Genomic DNA, 15337 nt, shown 5'->3' on the forward strand with positions numbered 1-15337 from the left:
AAAATCATACGTTACATAGAGACTTTGCAATCCGTTACATAGACCACTACACGGCAAGTTACACTATAAATCCAATAAGAAAACAAAAGCCAGCTCACCGACTTTCTAGTTCCAAGGCCATTCAGGATTGAAATCCGCTGCTTTTCTCTTCTCATAAACAGTAACCCTGCTATCTCTGTTTTTTCGAATCCAACCGTTTAATTTTTTTCGGGAACGAATCTCAAAGTAACTTTTTTTAAAACTTTTCTGTGCACGCATATCGAAACAATTCAATGACTGGATATGGAAAAACAAAGATAGCAGGGTTATTATTCATGCACGAGAATTACAGCAGATTTTGATCTGGCCATTCAAGGGGTAAAGATTTTAACAGAGCACATTTTGCTCATTGCAGCGCACGAACACTATAAAGTGTTGTTTTGATTCTTTAATCGGTGCGCAGCATGAAGCTAAAACTACTGTGTTAAATTGTTTACCCAATTCACGGCACAACACCGCTCATACAAAAAAGAAGGAACCGAGAAGAAAATATAAATATATGGAGGAGAAGCTAACTGGAGAGAAGCAGGGGACATCATTGGAAATGAATATTTACCTTAAAAGAATAACAAAAGGGTTATGCTTTTTGACACAACAATATTACACCAAAAATGTTAATTATAAGAAGTTTAAAAAAAAAAATAGTATAGACGTGTCAAATTAGGGACGAAAGTATACAACTCAGTTTAATAAGTATCAATTATAAAATAAAATTATATTATAACTGCCTCACTTATATCTGCCTCTATGTATACAACTCAATTTAATATCAATTATTAATTATGTATAGTTATTATCTTAGTCTCAGCCAAGCAAATACTTATACATAGTTATTAAATTCAACAATTAAAAATATAATTCATATTCTATTTACATAAAAACATGAGAAATAAGGAATTTTTCTCAAAATGACTAAAAAAATTTCAACGATCCATATTTAAAGACATTTGATCAAATATCGATATTCAAATTGTAATATATAAAATAGTTCACAATCAATCTGAAAGATGATAACATAGTTAAAGTCTTTTAAAAAATAATAATTAATTTGACAAAATATTGTCAAAATTATCAAGTTAAGTTGTTGTCAGTGAATCTCAAATTCATAAATAAATATTCTGTTGTCAAATAATTATCAATAATTTTTTTCTAAATAATCAATGTTTTATATCAATTTCCACATAAAAAGAAACTCTTTTTTTTTTTTTAATTCCGGACAAGGACTGAAGGAGCCATTTTGGAGACAGTTAACAGCTCTGCATGGATCCATGGCAACATGGTCCTTTTGACCATCTATTTCTGGATAGGCTCGCCCACACGTGGCGACAGGATAACACCCGTTGCTATCACTTTATACACTGTTACCATATCTTTCTTTTTTCTCCGTAAAACCTCTGCAATCGATAATTCTACGGTAGGGCTGGCAAAAAAATTCGAGGTTCGTAATTCGATTCAGGTTTGATTCGAGTTTAGTTCGATTCGAAATGGGTTTGAAATGAAACGAACCAAACCAGGTTCGGTTCGGAATTAATTCAAACCAAACCCAAACCTAGCATGGTTCGATCGAAATAGGTTCGTGATTTTTTTTGAGTTCGGAATTAATTAAAATCACTAGCCATTCATTTTACCCGATTAAATCGAATCTCATAAAATCCAACCGATCATTTTACCCGATCATTTAACCTAACCGTTCATTTTACCCGATCATTTAACCTAGCCTCCGATGAAAGAGCCATTCATTTAACCTAGCCGTCCCCAGCCTCCCACGCTCTCATCTCGCTCTCTCTCTAACTCGCTCTCATCTTGCTCTCATATCGCTCTAAACCCTAACTTGGCCGTCGCTCCTCTCTGTCTCGCAAGTCGTAACTGCTCTCTCTCCTCTCTCTAATCGAACAGTACACCTCACGATCTGTTTCAGTACTGCACTAGACGGGCTTCGGAGCTAGGGTTTGGACTTCGGAGCTAGGATTCCAGCACCAAGGCGTAGCTCCGTCGATTGGAAGTCTTTCACTGACCCAGGGTTCCAGCACTATCGTTAGCAAGGCGATTGAACACCAACAAAGGTAACCGATTTAATTGGTACGCTATGCATAGTACCTTTACCTCACTCTGCCAATTGATTGCCTCATCCTTTGTTTTTCTTGCCTTGGCTAGATTTTAAGCAAAACAAAAATAGTATAATACCTATTTCTTCTTATACTGGTCATTACCAGTAACTTATCTGAATCCGATATACTGGTAAAACCTTTAGTAAGAAACTGGTTTGCCAATTTTAAGCTTAATTAGTTCCCCAGGTAAGTGCTAATAAGCTATGTATTCGAGGGCTCAATTTTTCCTTGATGTAAATCTCTACGTTCATGCTCATCCATATTCTTTTATTTGCTTGCAAGTGTTTTTTGGCAATGAGAAGCATGGTCACCTCGCTCTCTGTATAATTCGAAGGCAATTTTTCTGCCAAGTTCTTAGGCTTAGTATTGAAGTTGGCAACCTAGACAGAGTAGCAATGTGAGTTCTTTTTTTATTTTTATTCTTAATTAGAGTGATTTCTGAACTGAATGTTGCTGGCTTGTTGCAGATTTATGAACTGGATTCTTAATTTGAGTTATATTTAATCCTTTCCTACAGATTTGAGCCCTTCTCAATTGTGTAGAGTTGGATCTATTGTTTCAGTTGCGGATTGGCAAATTAGTTTAGGTATGTTCCTTATAATTAATTTTAGTAATTTACTTGGGGATTCTTTCTATTTTATCTTTTATATACTTGCTGATTTGCGTTTAGGTATGTTCCTTGATTCTTTCTATTTTATCTTTCTAATTTGAGTTTAGGTATGTTCCTTTTATATACTTGCTGATTTGCTAATTTTAGTAATTTACTTGGGGATTCTTTGCATATTTAATTATACTTGCTAATTTGCACCTTTTCTATTTTAATTAGACTTGCTGATTTGCATCTTTGTTTATTTGCTTAATTTTTTTTATAGAATGTCGCGGGTTGAATCTTCTCGTACTCCCACTAATGAGGTGGAAGAAGGTGAAACTGTAGATACCGACAATGGCAGTGAGAAAATTCTCATAGATGTTGATGAGACTACAGTGGTTGACCCAACTGAAGAAAAGGTAAAGGGAAAAGGTTCGAAAGCCGGATGCAAAAGAAAGTCGGAAGTGTGGGAGTGGTTTAAAACGTTTGATGTGGATCTGAAAGGGCCCAAAGGGACAACAGTAAAGATACAAAAAGCAGAGTGTACCCAATGCAAAAAAGGTACAATGTGAACCTAAGTGGTAGTACTTCTCACCTCTTAAAGCATGTTAAAGCCTGTTTTGAAATTAAACGAGTCAAAGGAATATCACTATCGGGTACGTTGAAATTCCCAAATAATAACCAAGTTGGACTTGATGTAGTGAGAGGGAGCGGGGGTTATGATCACATAAAATGTCGGGAGATTATTGCAAAGATGATCATGGCTCATGAATTGCCGTTTTCGTTTATTGAATACCATTGGTTTAATGTTCTAATGAAGTACAACAATCCCTTGTATCAAAGAGTGACTAGGAACACCATAAAAAACTGATTGCATAAAGTTTTTTGAATCTGAAAAAGAGAAGATTAAAAATGCTTTCAAGCATGCCAAAATGATATCACTCACTTCTGATTGCTGGACTTCAAATCAAACCATTGGTTACATGGTTATAACCGCTCATTACATAAATCCAAATTGGAAGTTGCAAAAAATAATCATTAGTTTTATTGAGCTTGCACCACCTCACACTGGTGAGGCAATCTCGGATGCCATTTTGGAGTCTCTTAGAAAGTGGGGTATCTTAAACAAAATTGGAACAATTACCCTAGACAATGCATCTAATAATGATAAGGTTGCGCTCATTTTGAAGTCCAACTTTGAGGTAACAGTCATGTTGCATTTTAATGGTTGATTTTTTCATGTGAGATGTTGTGCTCATGTATTGAACTTGATAGTGCAAGTTGGACTTGACCGAATTAATGATTGCATTGTCAAGATTAGGGAGGGTGTTAAGTACCTTAGAAAATCCCCGGCTAGATTGTTCAAATTTGGAGAAATTGCTATCCAATTAGGCATACCCACTAGGCGATCCTTGTGTTCTGATGTGAAAACTAGGTGGAACTCAACACATCGCATGCTCCAATCGGCTCTTTATTACAAGGTTGCGCTTGAAGGGTATGCCAAGAGAGATTCAACTTTTAAGTGGCTGCCCACGGAGTTAGAGTGGGCAAATACCGAAAAGGTAATGAAGTTGCTTGATGTTTTCACTAAAGCGACAAACCTTTTTTCGGGAACTGCCTACCCCACCTCAAATTTGTTTTTTAATGAAGTGTTTAAGGTGAAAAAGGCAATATGTGAGGCTTACAGTTCGTCAGATGATTTCTTGAGTAAGATGTCTCAAGTCATGTATGTGAAGTTTGAAAAGTATTGGGAAGAAGTTAGTCTTTTAATGACTGTTGCTTCTATATTAGATCCAAGGTTCAAAATGAATTTGATTGGATTTTGTTTCAAAAAGTTGTACCAAAGTTATGAGGTTGATGCTCGTATTGAAGAGGTTAGAAGTAAGGTTGAATTGCTTTTTCAGAAATATGAAAGGGAATATGTGGCTTCCAATAGTGTACCGAGTTCTTCAACCTTGCTTCTAGATGGTACCTCTTTAGATAATACCCAACCCGAGGATGACTATTTTCATTTTGTGATTGAAAACCAAACCGAAGAGTCTCCAAAAACAGACCTTGAGGTGTACTTAGAAGAAAGGGTTCTTGTTGTGGGGCAAGGAGAGAAATTTGATGTGTTGGAGTGGTGGAAAGTTAATTGTGTGAAGTTTCCAATTTTGAGCAATTTTGCTCGAGATGTCCTTGGCATTCCAATATCAACAGTCGCCTCTGAGTCGGCTTTTAGTGCCAGAGGTCGTGTACTAGATGACTACAGAAGTTCCCTAACTAAAGATATGGTCGAACTTTTGGTTTGTGGAGGTGATTGGATAAGAGCAAGTTCAACTGTCACATTACACACTTTACAAGTAAGAGACGAGGGTTACAAAATCTATTATTCATTTATTTGATTATTGAAATAGCTTTCACACTTATCTTTTGTTTTTGTTAATATTTTCAGCAAGCAGTCAAAGAAGAGGAGAACCTTGAAGTGAAAATACCGATGACAAAAACTGATTAGAGAAGCTTAATATTTCAGCATGCTCAACAGGTAACTGATTAGTGAAAATAATATTTTCTTGTTCTAGCTTTGCTTGGCTGCTGATATGAATGGTTGAAATATTATTTTCTTGTTCTAGCTTTGCTTGGCTGCTGATCTAAATGGTTGTTTTGGCTGTGCTGGTTGTTTTGGCTGTGTTGGCTGTGTTGTGTTGGCTGTGTTGATTGTGTTGTGTTGGCTGTGTTGGTTGTGCTTCTCTGTAAGCTGGTTGTGTTGACTATGTTGTGTGTTGGCTGTGCTAGTTGTGCTTCTCTGTAAGCTGGTTGTGTTGACTATGTTGTGTGTTGGTTGTGCTGGTTGTGCTTCTCTGTAAGCTGGTTGTGCTGGCTGTAGCTCCTCTCTGTGTTGACTATGTTAAGTGCTTTTACTGTCATGCCTTACCTGTTTTGCTGGCATGTCTGTAAGTTGTTGGCTATGGATATTAGGATGGGTGTAATCGTGTTTTGCCTATGGTCAATGATGTAAATAATCGACATGGCTGAAACCTTGATACTGCTTCTTTTGGAGTTCAGTGTCTAGTTTAGGATGCCACATATGATACTACACATGATACTGAGACCTATTATGGCATTGGTTTTCTGTTTCGGGTAGCTTTCTATTTTCTGTCACATGATACTGAGACCTATTATGGCATTGGTTTTCTGTTTCGGGTAGCTTTCTATTTTCTGTCTATTTTTCATTTGAACTATTGTATGTGATTGGTTGTGCTATTGTATGCTGTTTAATGGATTAATCAATGGATTGTTTAATGGATTGTTCTATTTTCTGTTTATTTTTGCACTTGTTTAATATTTTGTTCAAAATCAGATCTCATTTCGAACCTATTTCGAACCAAACCGAACCAGTTCGAATATGTACCGAACCAAACCCGAACTGATCTATGAGGTTTGAAATCAGATTCAATTTCGAACCAGGTTTGGTTCGAAATTATTTCGAATCCGAACCCGAACCTGGGTTAGGTTTGGTTTGGTTCGGTTCGTTGCCAGCCCTATTCTACGGTGTACAATTATTTGATTTTAGTTTATTAACCGACTTATTATTATTCTGTCTGTTTTAGGGTGGTAAAAAAATCATTGCTTGTGGCTCGAATGTGACTTGTATTTGACTCATCTGTTATTGAACCGAGCTGTTAATAAATTAACTTGCCACTAGCTTGATTCAGAATTAACAAGTTCAAGTTAAGGTCTAGTTTGTTTGCTAACTCGCGAGCTAGCTCGGCTAGACATCAGTTTGTGAATTTATATGAATGTGTGCATTTTATACTGTCTAGCTCGATCCAAAAAGTTTGTAGAATTTATTTTCTTCTTAAAACAAGATTCAATCAGACCCAGCAAGCCAGCCGTTAGCTCGCAAGATAGCTTGGTCTAGCTCGTGACAATTTAAAGCTGAGATTTCAGCTCACTCGTGACGAGTTCAAGCTGGACCCAGCTCGTTGCCACCCCTACTTTGTTTAAATAATTGACATATTTACATTTGATTAAATTTAAATACAAAGAAAAAATTTAGCATTGAACAAAATAAAGAGTATATACGCGTCAATATATTTTTATTTATTTTAGAGATAATATATACATGAATAAAGAGTAAAAAATGCTTATATGCTCAACACATATTTCATTTTTCTTTTCTAAATTATTCATTTTTTTATTTATAAGATTGACTTTGTCATTATAATTATGTTGGTTTCATAAATTTAGTTTCTTCTAAAAACATATGAGAAATATGCTGATAATTAAGTGGATGCCATGCAAAACTAAAATTGATACTTTAAGTGTTTAAATTTAAATATGAACATACCTGTCATACTAATTGATAATCGATTACAAACTCTATATTAATATCATGTCACTAAATAAAATATTTAATAATATTTTTTTTCATCACATGAAACTTCCATATCTGATTTTTTTGCCAGTATTAATAAATATATATAGGTATATGTAATATATTGAAATAAGTATTTCCAACTTTAACCTAATACATAATAACAAAACCATATCAAAATTTGTTGACAATCCACTATTAACGATTATACAATCTTTAAATCACATTATAAGATTTTCTCAATTTTGAATTTTGAACAATAATTGGAGATTTAAAAAGCTAAAATCAAATTTATCAAATACTAACCAACACATTAGAAATAAAAGTTATAATTGAATTAAAAAAATACACGCTGATTTCATTCATCTTAACTCATAAAAAATAGAACTTTTAAGGTTAAAAAAAAAAAAAAAACTACCATCTAATGAAAGCTGAAGCCATTTTAACTGGTGCACATACCATAGTAACAAGATTCGTGAATTATATCTGAATTATTCACGAATAATTCTTTTTTTTAGTGATGACGAACCTAACACCGAATTATTCGGTTGATCGAACTTTGACCGAATTATTCTTGAATAATTCATAAATTTTACGAACTTTTCCTGAATTTTTCGTGAATTTTTCACAAATTTTCTCAAAACATTTTTTTTTGCTTCCTTGTAGGACTGAGATCTTTAATGCGGATAATTCTAAATTATTCTTGAATTATACCTGAATTATTTTCAAATCGCAAAATTTTGATCTCGCCGAACCGAACCGAAATAATTCATTTATCACTATGGTACATACTACCTTCAAAATTTTTATTGATATTGATATTTTTTTTAAATAAGTTTGGAAATTTTAAATTGTAAATTAAAAACATCTTGTGAAAATTGTAGATAAACGACCTCATCTCCCACTCCCTCCCATTTTATTGCTTCAAGCCACTGCGCTTTCTCTCTAATTTATTCCTATTTTGCCACTGGGCTCCATTAATTAATAACAAGATTGCCATCTCAACAGTAGGTCCTTTTTGTCTCCATTACTACAACTACAAGGTGCCGCTTTTCTCCTTCAACTCGGTTAGTAAACAGTATTTCTCTTCATCTGGTTATAAATTTGATTTTTTTACATGCATTTTTCTTTTCTTTCTCCTTACTGATCTCTGGTATGTATGTTCTCTTCTGTATTTATCATTCAAATATTCTGGTATGGAATGTACCAGTTTATCTATTCTTCTTTTATCATTCAAATATTCTGGTATGGTATGCATTTTTCAAAAGAAATAAGACATGAAATTAATAAATTCTGGGTGTTTCTATCAAAATTTTGTCTTATTAGTTCAAAGGGAAAAAAACCAACAACTTATTTTCATGAAAACTATTTAATTTTCTGCCTAGTTTGAATAATTTTATTTTAATTGTGTATTTTCTTGTTATTGTTTGTTCAGGTGTGTATAACTGGAAGAACAATGGTTTCATGGTGACAAAATCCTGCCTTTTGTCATGTAGTAAGTAATCCCTAAAACTTGTTTTACCATCAATTTATACCTCTTTAGTTTTTTTTCAATTAGTGGTGAATTCTGGATTTCCTTTAATGTACCAGTTGGAATCATAGCTAGCTTGAACTGGTATGTATTGACTTGGATGGTACTGTACCAGTTGATGTACCATTTTTAACAATTTATTAGGTAAATTTAAGCTTAACTATGGAATACTGCACACGTGTTATTAGGTTCAAGGTGTTGTTTATGCACTATCAGAGCAACCAATGGAGGATTGTTTCAATCGTTTTCTCAATCTAGCTTGTGAAGTAGGTCACTGTTTTGTTCAATTTCTAGGTAAGATGTTTTCTTAAAATAATTCAATAGTTTTCTGACACAAGGCCTGGAATCAGTCTTAACAAATAATATCTCTTCTCATTGGCCTGAATTTGCATCAGAATCTTGGTACTAAATTCACAAAACCACTGTGCTATAAAAGAAGCAAAAAATGACAAAAAAAAACTTAATTTAGTATTGGATTGATCGTTCTGGTATGGTTTAGTAAAGGATGACAGCTAGAACTATTAGCCAATTAAAAAATAGGAACCTTGGATCTTAAATTAATTTAACTCCTAAAATTGAATTTTATTTGTAGAGGACGCATTCGGATATTATTATGAAAGCAATCCTTGTGATTACGAATCATTGTTCGGTGAATTTTCTTCATCTGATGAAGCCTCTTCGGCTTTTATTGACGCTACAGCGCAAGATTGGCCTTCCAGTTGTATTCAAAAGGCCATATCATTGATTAAAAAGAGGCATGTTTTAACTGAAATTATGAAAAAGAGGAGTTTAACTTCTTCTTTTTTTTTAATTCTGAAACAAATCCCCCCTCATGCTTTTTTTGGTGCTATGTCTTATACAGCTTACTGGCCCCTTCATTTGGAGTCATATTGGGACGTAAAATTGTGACTCCTTGCTTTGATTACTGCATTATTTATGTGACAGAAATTCGAGAAAAGTTACAAGTGTTAGTTTCTCTTATTCCAGTAAACGATTTAAACTTTCTATTATAAGTTCTGAAATTTTTCATTTTAATTCATTACTGAAAATAAGAGATGCATAATGAGGTTTGCCCAAAAAATCCAAAATTTTCAACTTTATCCCCTTCATAAAATGAAATTACATAATACTTATTTATTCAGCACCTCCGATCTCAGTTTGCTGGTTGTTAAGTGTGCCTCTGATCTCACCATCTTTGAACTGCATGGCATCAAGAAGTGGCAATCCAACCCCTGTTAGCACAATTTGCATCGATTTGCTTTTTTTTTTTTTTTTTAATCATGCATTAAAGTTTTTTTTTTTTCAAGTATAGGTTGGTAAATCGTCTGAGAAGAACATGGGAGGGATCATCTGCGGATATCGGATGGCTACAAAAGACCGAAGGCCTGACTCCTGTTGTCGATGGAACGACCCGATTCGAGGAACTTCTTCATAACGTCAGGTCTATTTTCTTTCCTTTGGTTCTTTCTTTCTCTCTCTTTTTCTCCCCGTCACACACACACAGATCTGTTCCAATATGTTCTGGTATTGATTTAATTTGATCTTTATTGTACGATGATGCTGATCTACCTTGCGTTATTTATTTTTTTGTTTTGTTTTGTTTTGTTTTGTTTTGTTTCTTTTTCAGAAATGGCATGCACAATCTACCAAACACTCTGGTTTACTTATTTATTCCTGGTAGGATTCATGCATAATCTGACAAACACACTAATTTATTCATTTGTTCCTGGTAGTGTTTCGCAGTTTTCTTTCATTTACTATTTTACTATTTTCTCTCTCAAAGAATAAGCATTCTTTTTCTTATTATCTTAATTCTTTTTTTAACAGGCCTTTTTAGCAATCACAGTCCACTGTATTTTGTCAATACAAAAAGGTTCTTTTCCAGGATGGGTCTTACATGTCATATTGCAAAGATACACAGTGAGGTAATTACTTTCTCTCTCTACCCATAACTGTGTCTATTTTACTTATTTATGGATTTTTTTTTCTATTAGATGCAATATAAAATTAAATAATGCTTTGATGGGCCTTGATTTTATCACCTCTGCTCTAATAATATGTGAACGAAATAATCAAGTGCCTCTAAAAGTGTATGTGGGCAATTTAATTTCATCTGATTAGTTCAGGCATCTACTGAGAAAAATGCATGGGAACTGAAACATTACATAGAAGAGCTCTACTGGGGATCTGGTAAAAAAATACTTCTACTGGGGCACAGCAAAGGTGGTATAGACGCAGCTGCGGCAATTTCGTTGTACTGGTACGACCTCAGAGATAAAGTGGCAGGGTTGGCACTGGTACAGAGCCCGTTTGGTGGTAGCCCAATTGCATCTGATATACTGAGAGAGGGTCAGATTGCTGACAAGGAAGCAAGGAGAATTATGGAGTTTATTGTATGTAAATTAATTAAGGTGCTTTCTTCTTTCTTTCTTTCTTTCTTTTTTTCCTTTACAAACCAAGACAGAAAATAAAAAACAAAAATACACCATGTTAGTTGACTAATACATAAATTTGGTTTAATTAAAAGGGTGACATGAGAGCACTAGAGGATCTGACGTACGACAAGAGGAAGGACTTCATTGCAAGACACAGGCTCCCTTCTGACGAACTGCCGATTGTCTCTTTCCACACAGAGGCCAGCTCAGCACCAGGTGTCCTTGCAACTATGTCTCATATTGCACATGCCGAGCTCCCCTGGCTCCCTTTACCACAATTTATTACGCAATACGATGACTCGTATTCCTTCTCAGCCACTGCCAAAGTTCCCGTTGTTATCCCTTTGTCGGCTGCTATGGCCATCAGTGCGCTTCATTTGAGGTTGTTTCATAGTAATTCAAATTATTTACTATTCCATTGGAATAGAGGAATAGTGAGGAAAAGTGGAATTTAGAATAGGCTTCAATTCTTCACTATTCCGGTCATGTTCGGTTAATGGTAAAAGAGTGGAAGAAGAGCATTGGTAAACAAGCTAAATCTATCTCTTGAAAAAAAACTAATTCCTCTATTCCACCTTTCTCATAGAATTGAGAATTGATTCATAGAGGAATAGAGGAGGGACTAAAATGCAAAAAAACAGTGGTTTGATTGCAAAAGTTCAAATCCAATTTCACTCACTTCTTCTCTAGTTCAGCGGAAATAAAACCTTTTTTCCACTCTTGCCGAACAGACTCATTAGGAAATAAAATGAATTTTTGGCTCCCGGTAAAATGAAAAATTATAATTTTTTTCTCTGGAAATCAGGTTGAGATATGGTGAAAGGAGTGACGGTCTGGTTATGAGATGCGATGCAGAGGTGCCGGGCTCGGTCGTGGTCAGGTTAAACAGAAAACTGGATCATGCTTGGATGGTTTATTCTTCATTCAACAAGGATCCGATCGAGGCCGATGCTAGTGAGATGTGTGAGGCTCTTCTCACTATGCTTGTGGAGATTGCAAAGGAGAAAGGCGACTTTCCTTAGTTATTTTTTGAGGAATTTCGGCTGCTTTAATTTTGTGATTTTGAATCACTATTTTGAAATATAGAATATATATTGGACTTATAAGAGAAAGGTGTTGCTATTACATGAGAGAATTTTACTTAAATTTCAGAAACTTAAGCTGTATTTATTGGATGCTGTTTGTTCTAAAGTACTTGATGCTATTATTAAACGATCTTATATTGTACCTGTTATTTTGAATCACTATTTTTTTTTTGTGATGTCGAATATTCAGTTGACCAAATTTTGATCGAATTATTCATCAATAATTCACAAATTTCATGATCTTTTTCTGAATTTTACGAATTAGTCGCGAATAATTTGTGAATTTTACAAACTTTTCTCAAGTTTTAGGAATTATTTGCAAATTTTTCTCAAATCTTTTTTTTTTTTTTGCTCCTTTATACAACTGAGATCTGATTCGATTCCAAATTATTCTCAAATTATACCTGAATTATTTTTCTGAATCACAAACTTTTAATCTCGCAGAACAGAATTCGAATAATTCCTTTCTACTGTGGTTATTAGTGCTGGCGAAGGATTTACAAGGCGGCAGGTATGGACAAATATACAGTCAGGATTAGTTTCGACCGCTCCATCTGAAATAAACGGCCCAGATTTGCAGGGACGAAATAAAACATATTAACTCTGATCTTTGTTTTACCGAAGGCCCATGGATCTGTCTACATAAACACATTTCAAAGTTACTTTTCGGGCCTAAATAGGGCCCATATAAGTTTTTCCATACATTTCATAAAGCCCATTAAGAATCCATAGATGTCGGATTGATGCTTAATAAATCCGACGGCCTTGATTAAATGCGAAGGTAACCCTAATGCCACGCGATATAAATAGCAATCGCGCAGTAAATTCATTCCTGCTGCCTCCAGCTTCTAGGTCTCGCTTGAAGGGTTTAGGCGCCACAGTTCCTCCGAATCGAACGAAATGGTACGATCTGATCTATTGTTGCTTTTGATTCGGTAGATTTCTGCATATTTGTTTTGATCGATCGTAGGGGGAAGAAGATTGTAGTTTTAAGCGAAGTGCTTTCTTCGAGAAATTGTATAGACTGTAGTGTAGAAGCGATTATGATATCTGGCTTCAAAGTTACTTCTATTAGGCTGTGTTTTGTTTCAATAGGTTTTTAATTTCTCTTTAATTCAAGTTGTAATTTAGAGTAGAATTTGTTTTTCTATGGAAGCATCCAATCTGTAGGTTACACAATTGGTATTACTCCTTTCTTTTATTGATTTTAAGCATCGAATGGTTTATGTTCTCATCAATACTTAATTCAGATGTTTAGGTTCAAACTTTAGAAGTTCGTTGATACAATTTTGTCTGAGTACTTGTTCAATGTCAAACAATGTGATTTAGGTGTGTAATTTATTTATTACTGGGATAGTTTAAACCTTTAATATCATAATCTGTTTGAATTTGGAATATAACCCCTATGGTTGAATTTGGGTTTTTCCTCAAGTGCGTTTACTATGTTTATCTTTTCTGGATGCCAATTTCATGAAAATTCGACGCCAATTTTTATCAATTAAATGCCTTTTATTATTTAACACTGACACTGCACTTTCTATATGGTGCAGACGAAGCGTACCAAGAAGGCTGGAATTGTTGGCAAATATGGTATTAATTAATGGAACAGTTGAATTTCTTCATGTTTTATTTAAGTGTCATGTATGTATATTTTGTAAATCAAAATTTCTTCTTTTGAAACATAGGTACCAGGTATGGTGCTAGTTTGAGAAAACAAATCAAGAAGATGGAGGTCTCTCAGCATGCCAAGTACTTCTGTGAGTTCTGTGGAAAGGTACTTGGTTTTGATGTATTGTTTTCTTAATATTTATTTGTTTGTGTTTTGTTTTGTTTTGTTCTTGTTGCCTCGATAAATTTGAGAATATTGTTCTGTTCTTGTTTCCAAGTATTTGAAAAGTCGCGTATATTAGGGGTTTATGTGTGAAATCAATAGATCAAATTATCCTTCTCTCTCATAATCAGTACTGATTAAGATTGAGAAAGGTGGGTGAAAATTGGGTATTATCTCTAGTGGTGAAGCAGATGCAGCAGCAAGGTGGTGTTTGCAGGGTATTTGTAGTATTTCTTGTGTTTTTACAGTATTGCATTTTATGCACAGAAGCACACTTGAATTTGTTTTTCTTAATAAATATTAGCTAATTTTGTGTATTTTTTTTATTTTCAGTATGCTGTGAAAAGAAAGGCAGTTGGAATCTGGGGATGCAAGGACTGTGGAAAAATTAAGGCTGGTGGTGCTTATACACTGAAGTATGTTCTATGTTATATTATCTTCTTGTTTGTCTATGCATCTGATTTCAATTTTCTCAAATTGGTGGTTCACCAAATTATGTTATATATTATTTTTTATAATTGTTATGCATGCTGTTTGGATGCATCTACCCTTGAATCAATTTATTACCATAATCAACCATTTTGTTATGCATGTCAATTCCCTCGCATGTTTTTCCAGTTGTGAATTCTATTGTTAATTCTGTGCATAAAATGATCTTTAAAGAATATTTAATGAGCAAAATTAGTTTGAAATGCCTAATTGTTATATGATTATAGATTGTATTTTTTGTTTAGAATTGATGACTAAATGTGTGTTATTTTTGTCTTTTTTGCAGCACGGCCAGTGCTGTTACTGTTAGGAGCACTATTCGTCGCCTTAGAGAACAGACTGAGAGTTAAATTTAATCAAGACCCTTTTTGTTTGGGCTTTAGCCGAGGAATTTGTAGTGTTTAAAACTTTTTTGAGAAATTTAGACTTACAAGACTTTTGTGCCTTATCTTTCTGTATTCTTCCGAGTAAAGATATGTTGGAGTTCTACTTTTTTATTATTGTATTGTGATGTTGGCATTTTGCATTTCATTGTGGTATTTGTGCGTCTGTGTTTATTTTTGTATCATGTTGAGTACAGAGGAAAGGCACAGATTAGTATGTGTTAGAGTGGTGGGGATGGTAAAAAAACCTTCACTCATGGCTCGATTGTGACTCGTACTTGACTTGTTCGGTAGCTGCTTATCAAGAATTAATGAGTTAAATCTGGGGCTTATTCACTTCCTAGTTGGTATATCTGCCATGTCATTTACAACATTCACATATCCAATTATATTGTTTTACTCACGCTATATATCAATTTGTTTTTTTTATTTATGGATACAGTAGAAGAGTGGATGTATCATAACTGATCAATTGTAATCACTGATTTTA

At 34.3% G+C, this 15337-nt stretch overlaps 3 protein-coding genes across 3 annotated transcripts; all 3 read left to right on the forward strand.

Annotated features, from left to right (window-relative positions):
- Window positions 1-3020: 3020 nt before the first annotated feature.
- LOC144563634 (zinc finger BED domain-containing protein RICESLEEPER 2-like) lies at window positions 3021-5394 on the forward strand. The gene is made up of 5 exons (XM_078313115.1): window positions 3021-3297; window positions 3637-3938; window positions 4053-5078; window positions 5171-5260; window positions 5349-5394. Exons 1-4 carry the CDS (start codon window positions 3021-3023, stop codon window positions 5228-5230), a joined length of 1665 nt encoding a protein of 554 aa, XP_078169241.1. The 3' UTR covers window positions 5231-5260; window positions 5349-5394.
- A 3454-nt stretch (window positions 5395-8848) lies between these two features.
- LOC144563635 (uncharacterized) lies at window positions 8849-12279 on the forward strand. Its single transcript, XM_078313117.1, has 9 exons — window positions 8849-8918; window positions 9217-9379; window positions 9570-9591; window positions 9932-10065; window positions 10252-10301; window positions 10452-10549; window positions 10751-11035; window positions 11152-11441; window positions 11865-12279. The coding sequence occupies exons 1-9, from the start codon at window positions 8849-8851 to the stop codon at window positions 12079-12081; spliced, it is 1329 nt and encodes a 442-aa protein (XP_078169243.1). The 3' UTR covers window positions 12082-12279.
- A 647-nt stretch (window positions 12280-12926) lies between these two features.
- On the forward strand, window positions 12927-14990 carry LOC144563100 (large ribosomal subunit protein eL43). Its single transcript, XM_078312490.1, has 5 exons — window positions 12927-13047; window positions 13695-13734; window positions 13830-13918; window positions 14309-14391; window positions 14751-14990. Exons 1-5 carry the CDS (start codon window positions 13045-13047, stop codon window positions 14812-14814), a joined length of 279 nt encoding a protein of 92 aa, XP_078168616.1. The 5' UTR covers window positions 12927-13044; the 3' UTR covers window positions 14815-14990.
- Window positions 14991-15337: the final 347 nt, after the last annotated feature.

Source organism: Carex rostrata, chromosome 12 (genome assembly GCF_964058835.1).
Source record: "Carex rostrata chromosome 12, lpCarRost1.2, whole genome shotgun sequence".
Taxonomy (NCBI): domain Eukaryota; kingdom Viridiplantae; phylum Streptophyta; class Magnoliopsida; order Poales; family Cyperaceae; genus Carex; species Carex rostrata.

What these genes read in the sequence shown, in the direction of transcription:
- LOC144563100 (XM_078312490.1), top strand. An exon ending in TCTGTGAGTTCTGTGGAAAG is followed by an intron (nt 13,919 to 14,308) that starts GTACTTGGTTTT and finishes TTTTATTTTCAG; the next exon opens with TATGCTGTGAAAAGAAAGGC. An exon ending in GGTGGTGCTTATACACTGAA is followed by an intron (nt 14,392 to 14,750) that starts GTATGTTCTATG and finishes TCTTTTTTGCAG; the next exon opens with CACGGCCAGTGCTGTTACTG.
- LOC144563634 (XM_078313115.1), top strand. Translation starts at nt 3,021, where the DNA reads ATGTCGCGGGTTGAATCTTCTCGTACTCCCACTAATGAGGTGGAAGAA. An exon ending in TTTTGAAGTCCAACTTTGAG is followed by an intron (nt 3,939 to 4,052) that starts GTAACAGTCATG and finishes TGCATTGTCAAG; the next exon opens with ATTAGGGAGGGTGTTAAGTA. An exon ending in TCACATTACACACTTTACAA is followed by an intron (nt 5,079 to 5,170) that starts GTAAGAGACGAG and finishes TAATATTTTCAG; the next exon opens with CAAGCAGTCAAAGAAGAGGA.
- LOC144563635 (XM_078313117.1), top strand. Translation starts at nt 8,849, where the DNA reads ATGGAGGATTGTTTCAATCGTTTTCTCAATCTAGCTTGTGAAGTAGGT. An exon ending in GGTTTACTTATTTATTCCTG is followed by an intron (nt 10,302 to 10,451) that starts GTAGGATTCATG and finishes TTTTTTTAACAG; the next exon opens with GCCTTTTTAGCAATCACAGT. An exon ending in TTGTATGTAAATTAATTAAG is followed by an intron (nt 11,036 to 11,151) that starts GTGCTTTCTTCT and finishes TTTAATTAAAAG; the next exon opens with GGTGACATGAGAGCACTAGA.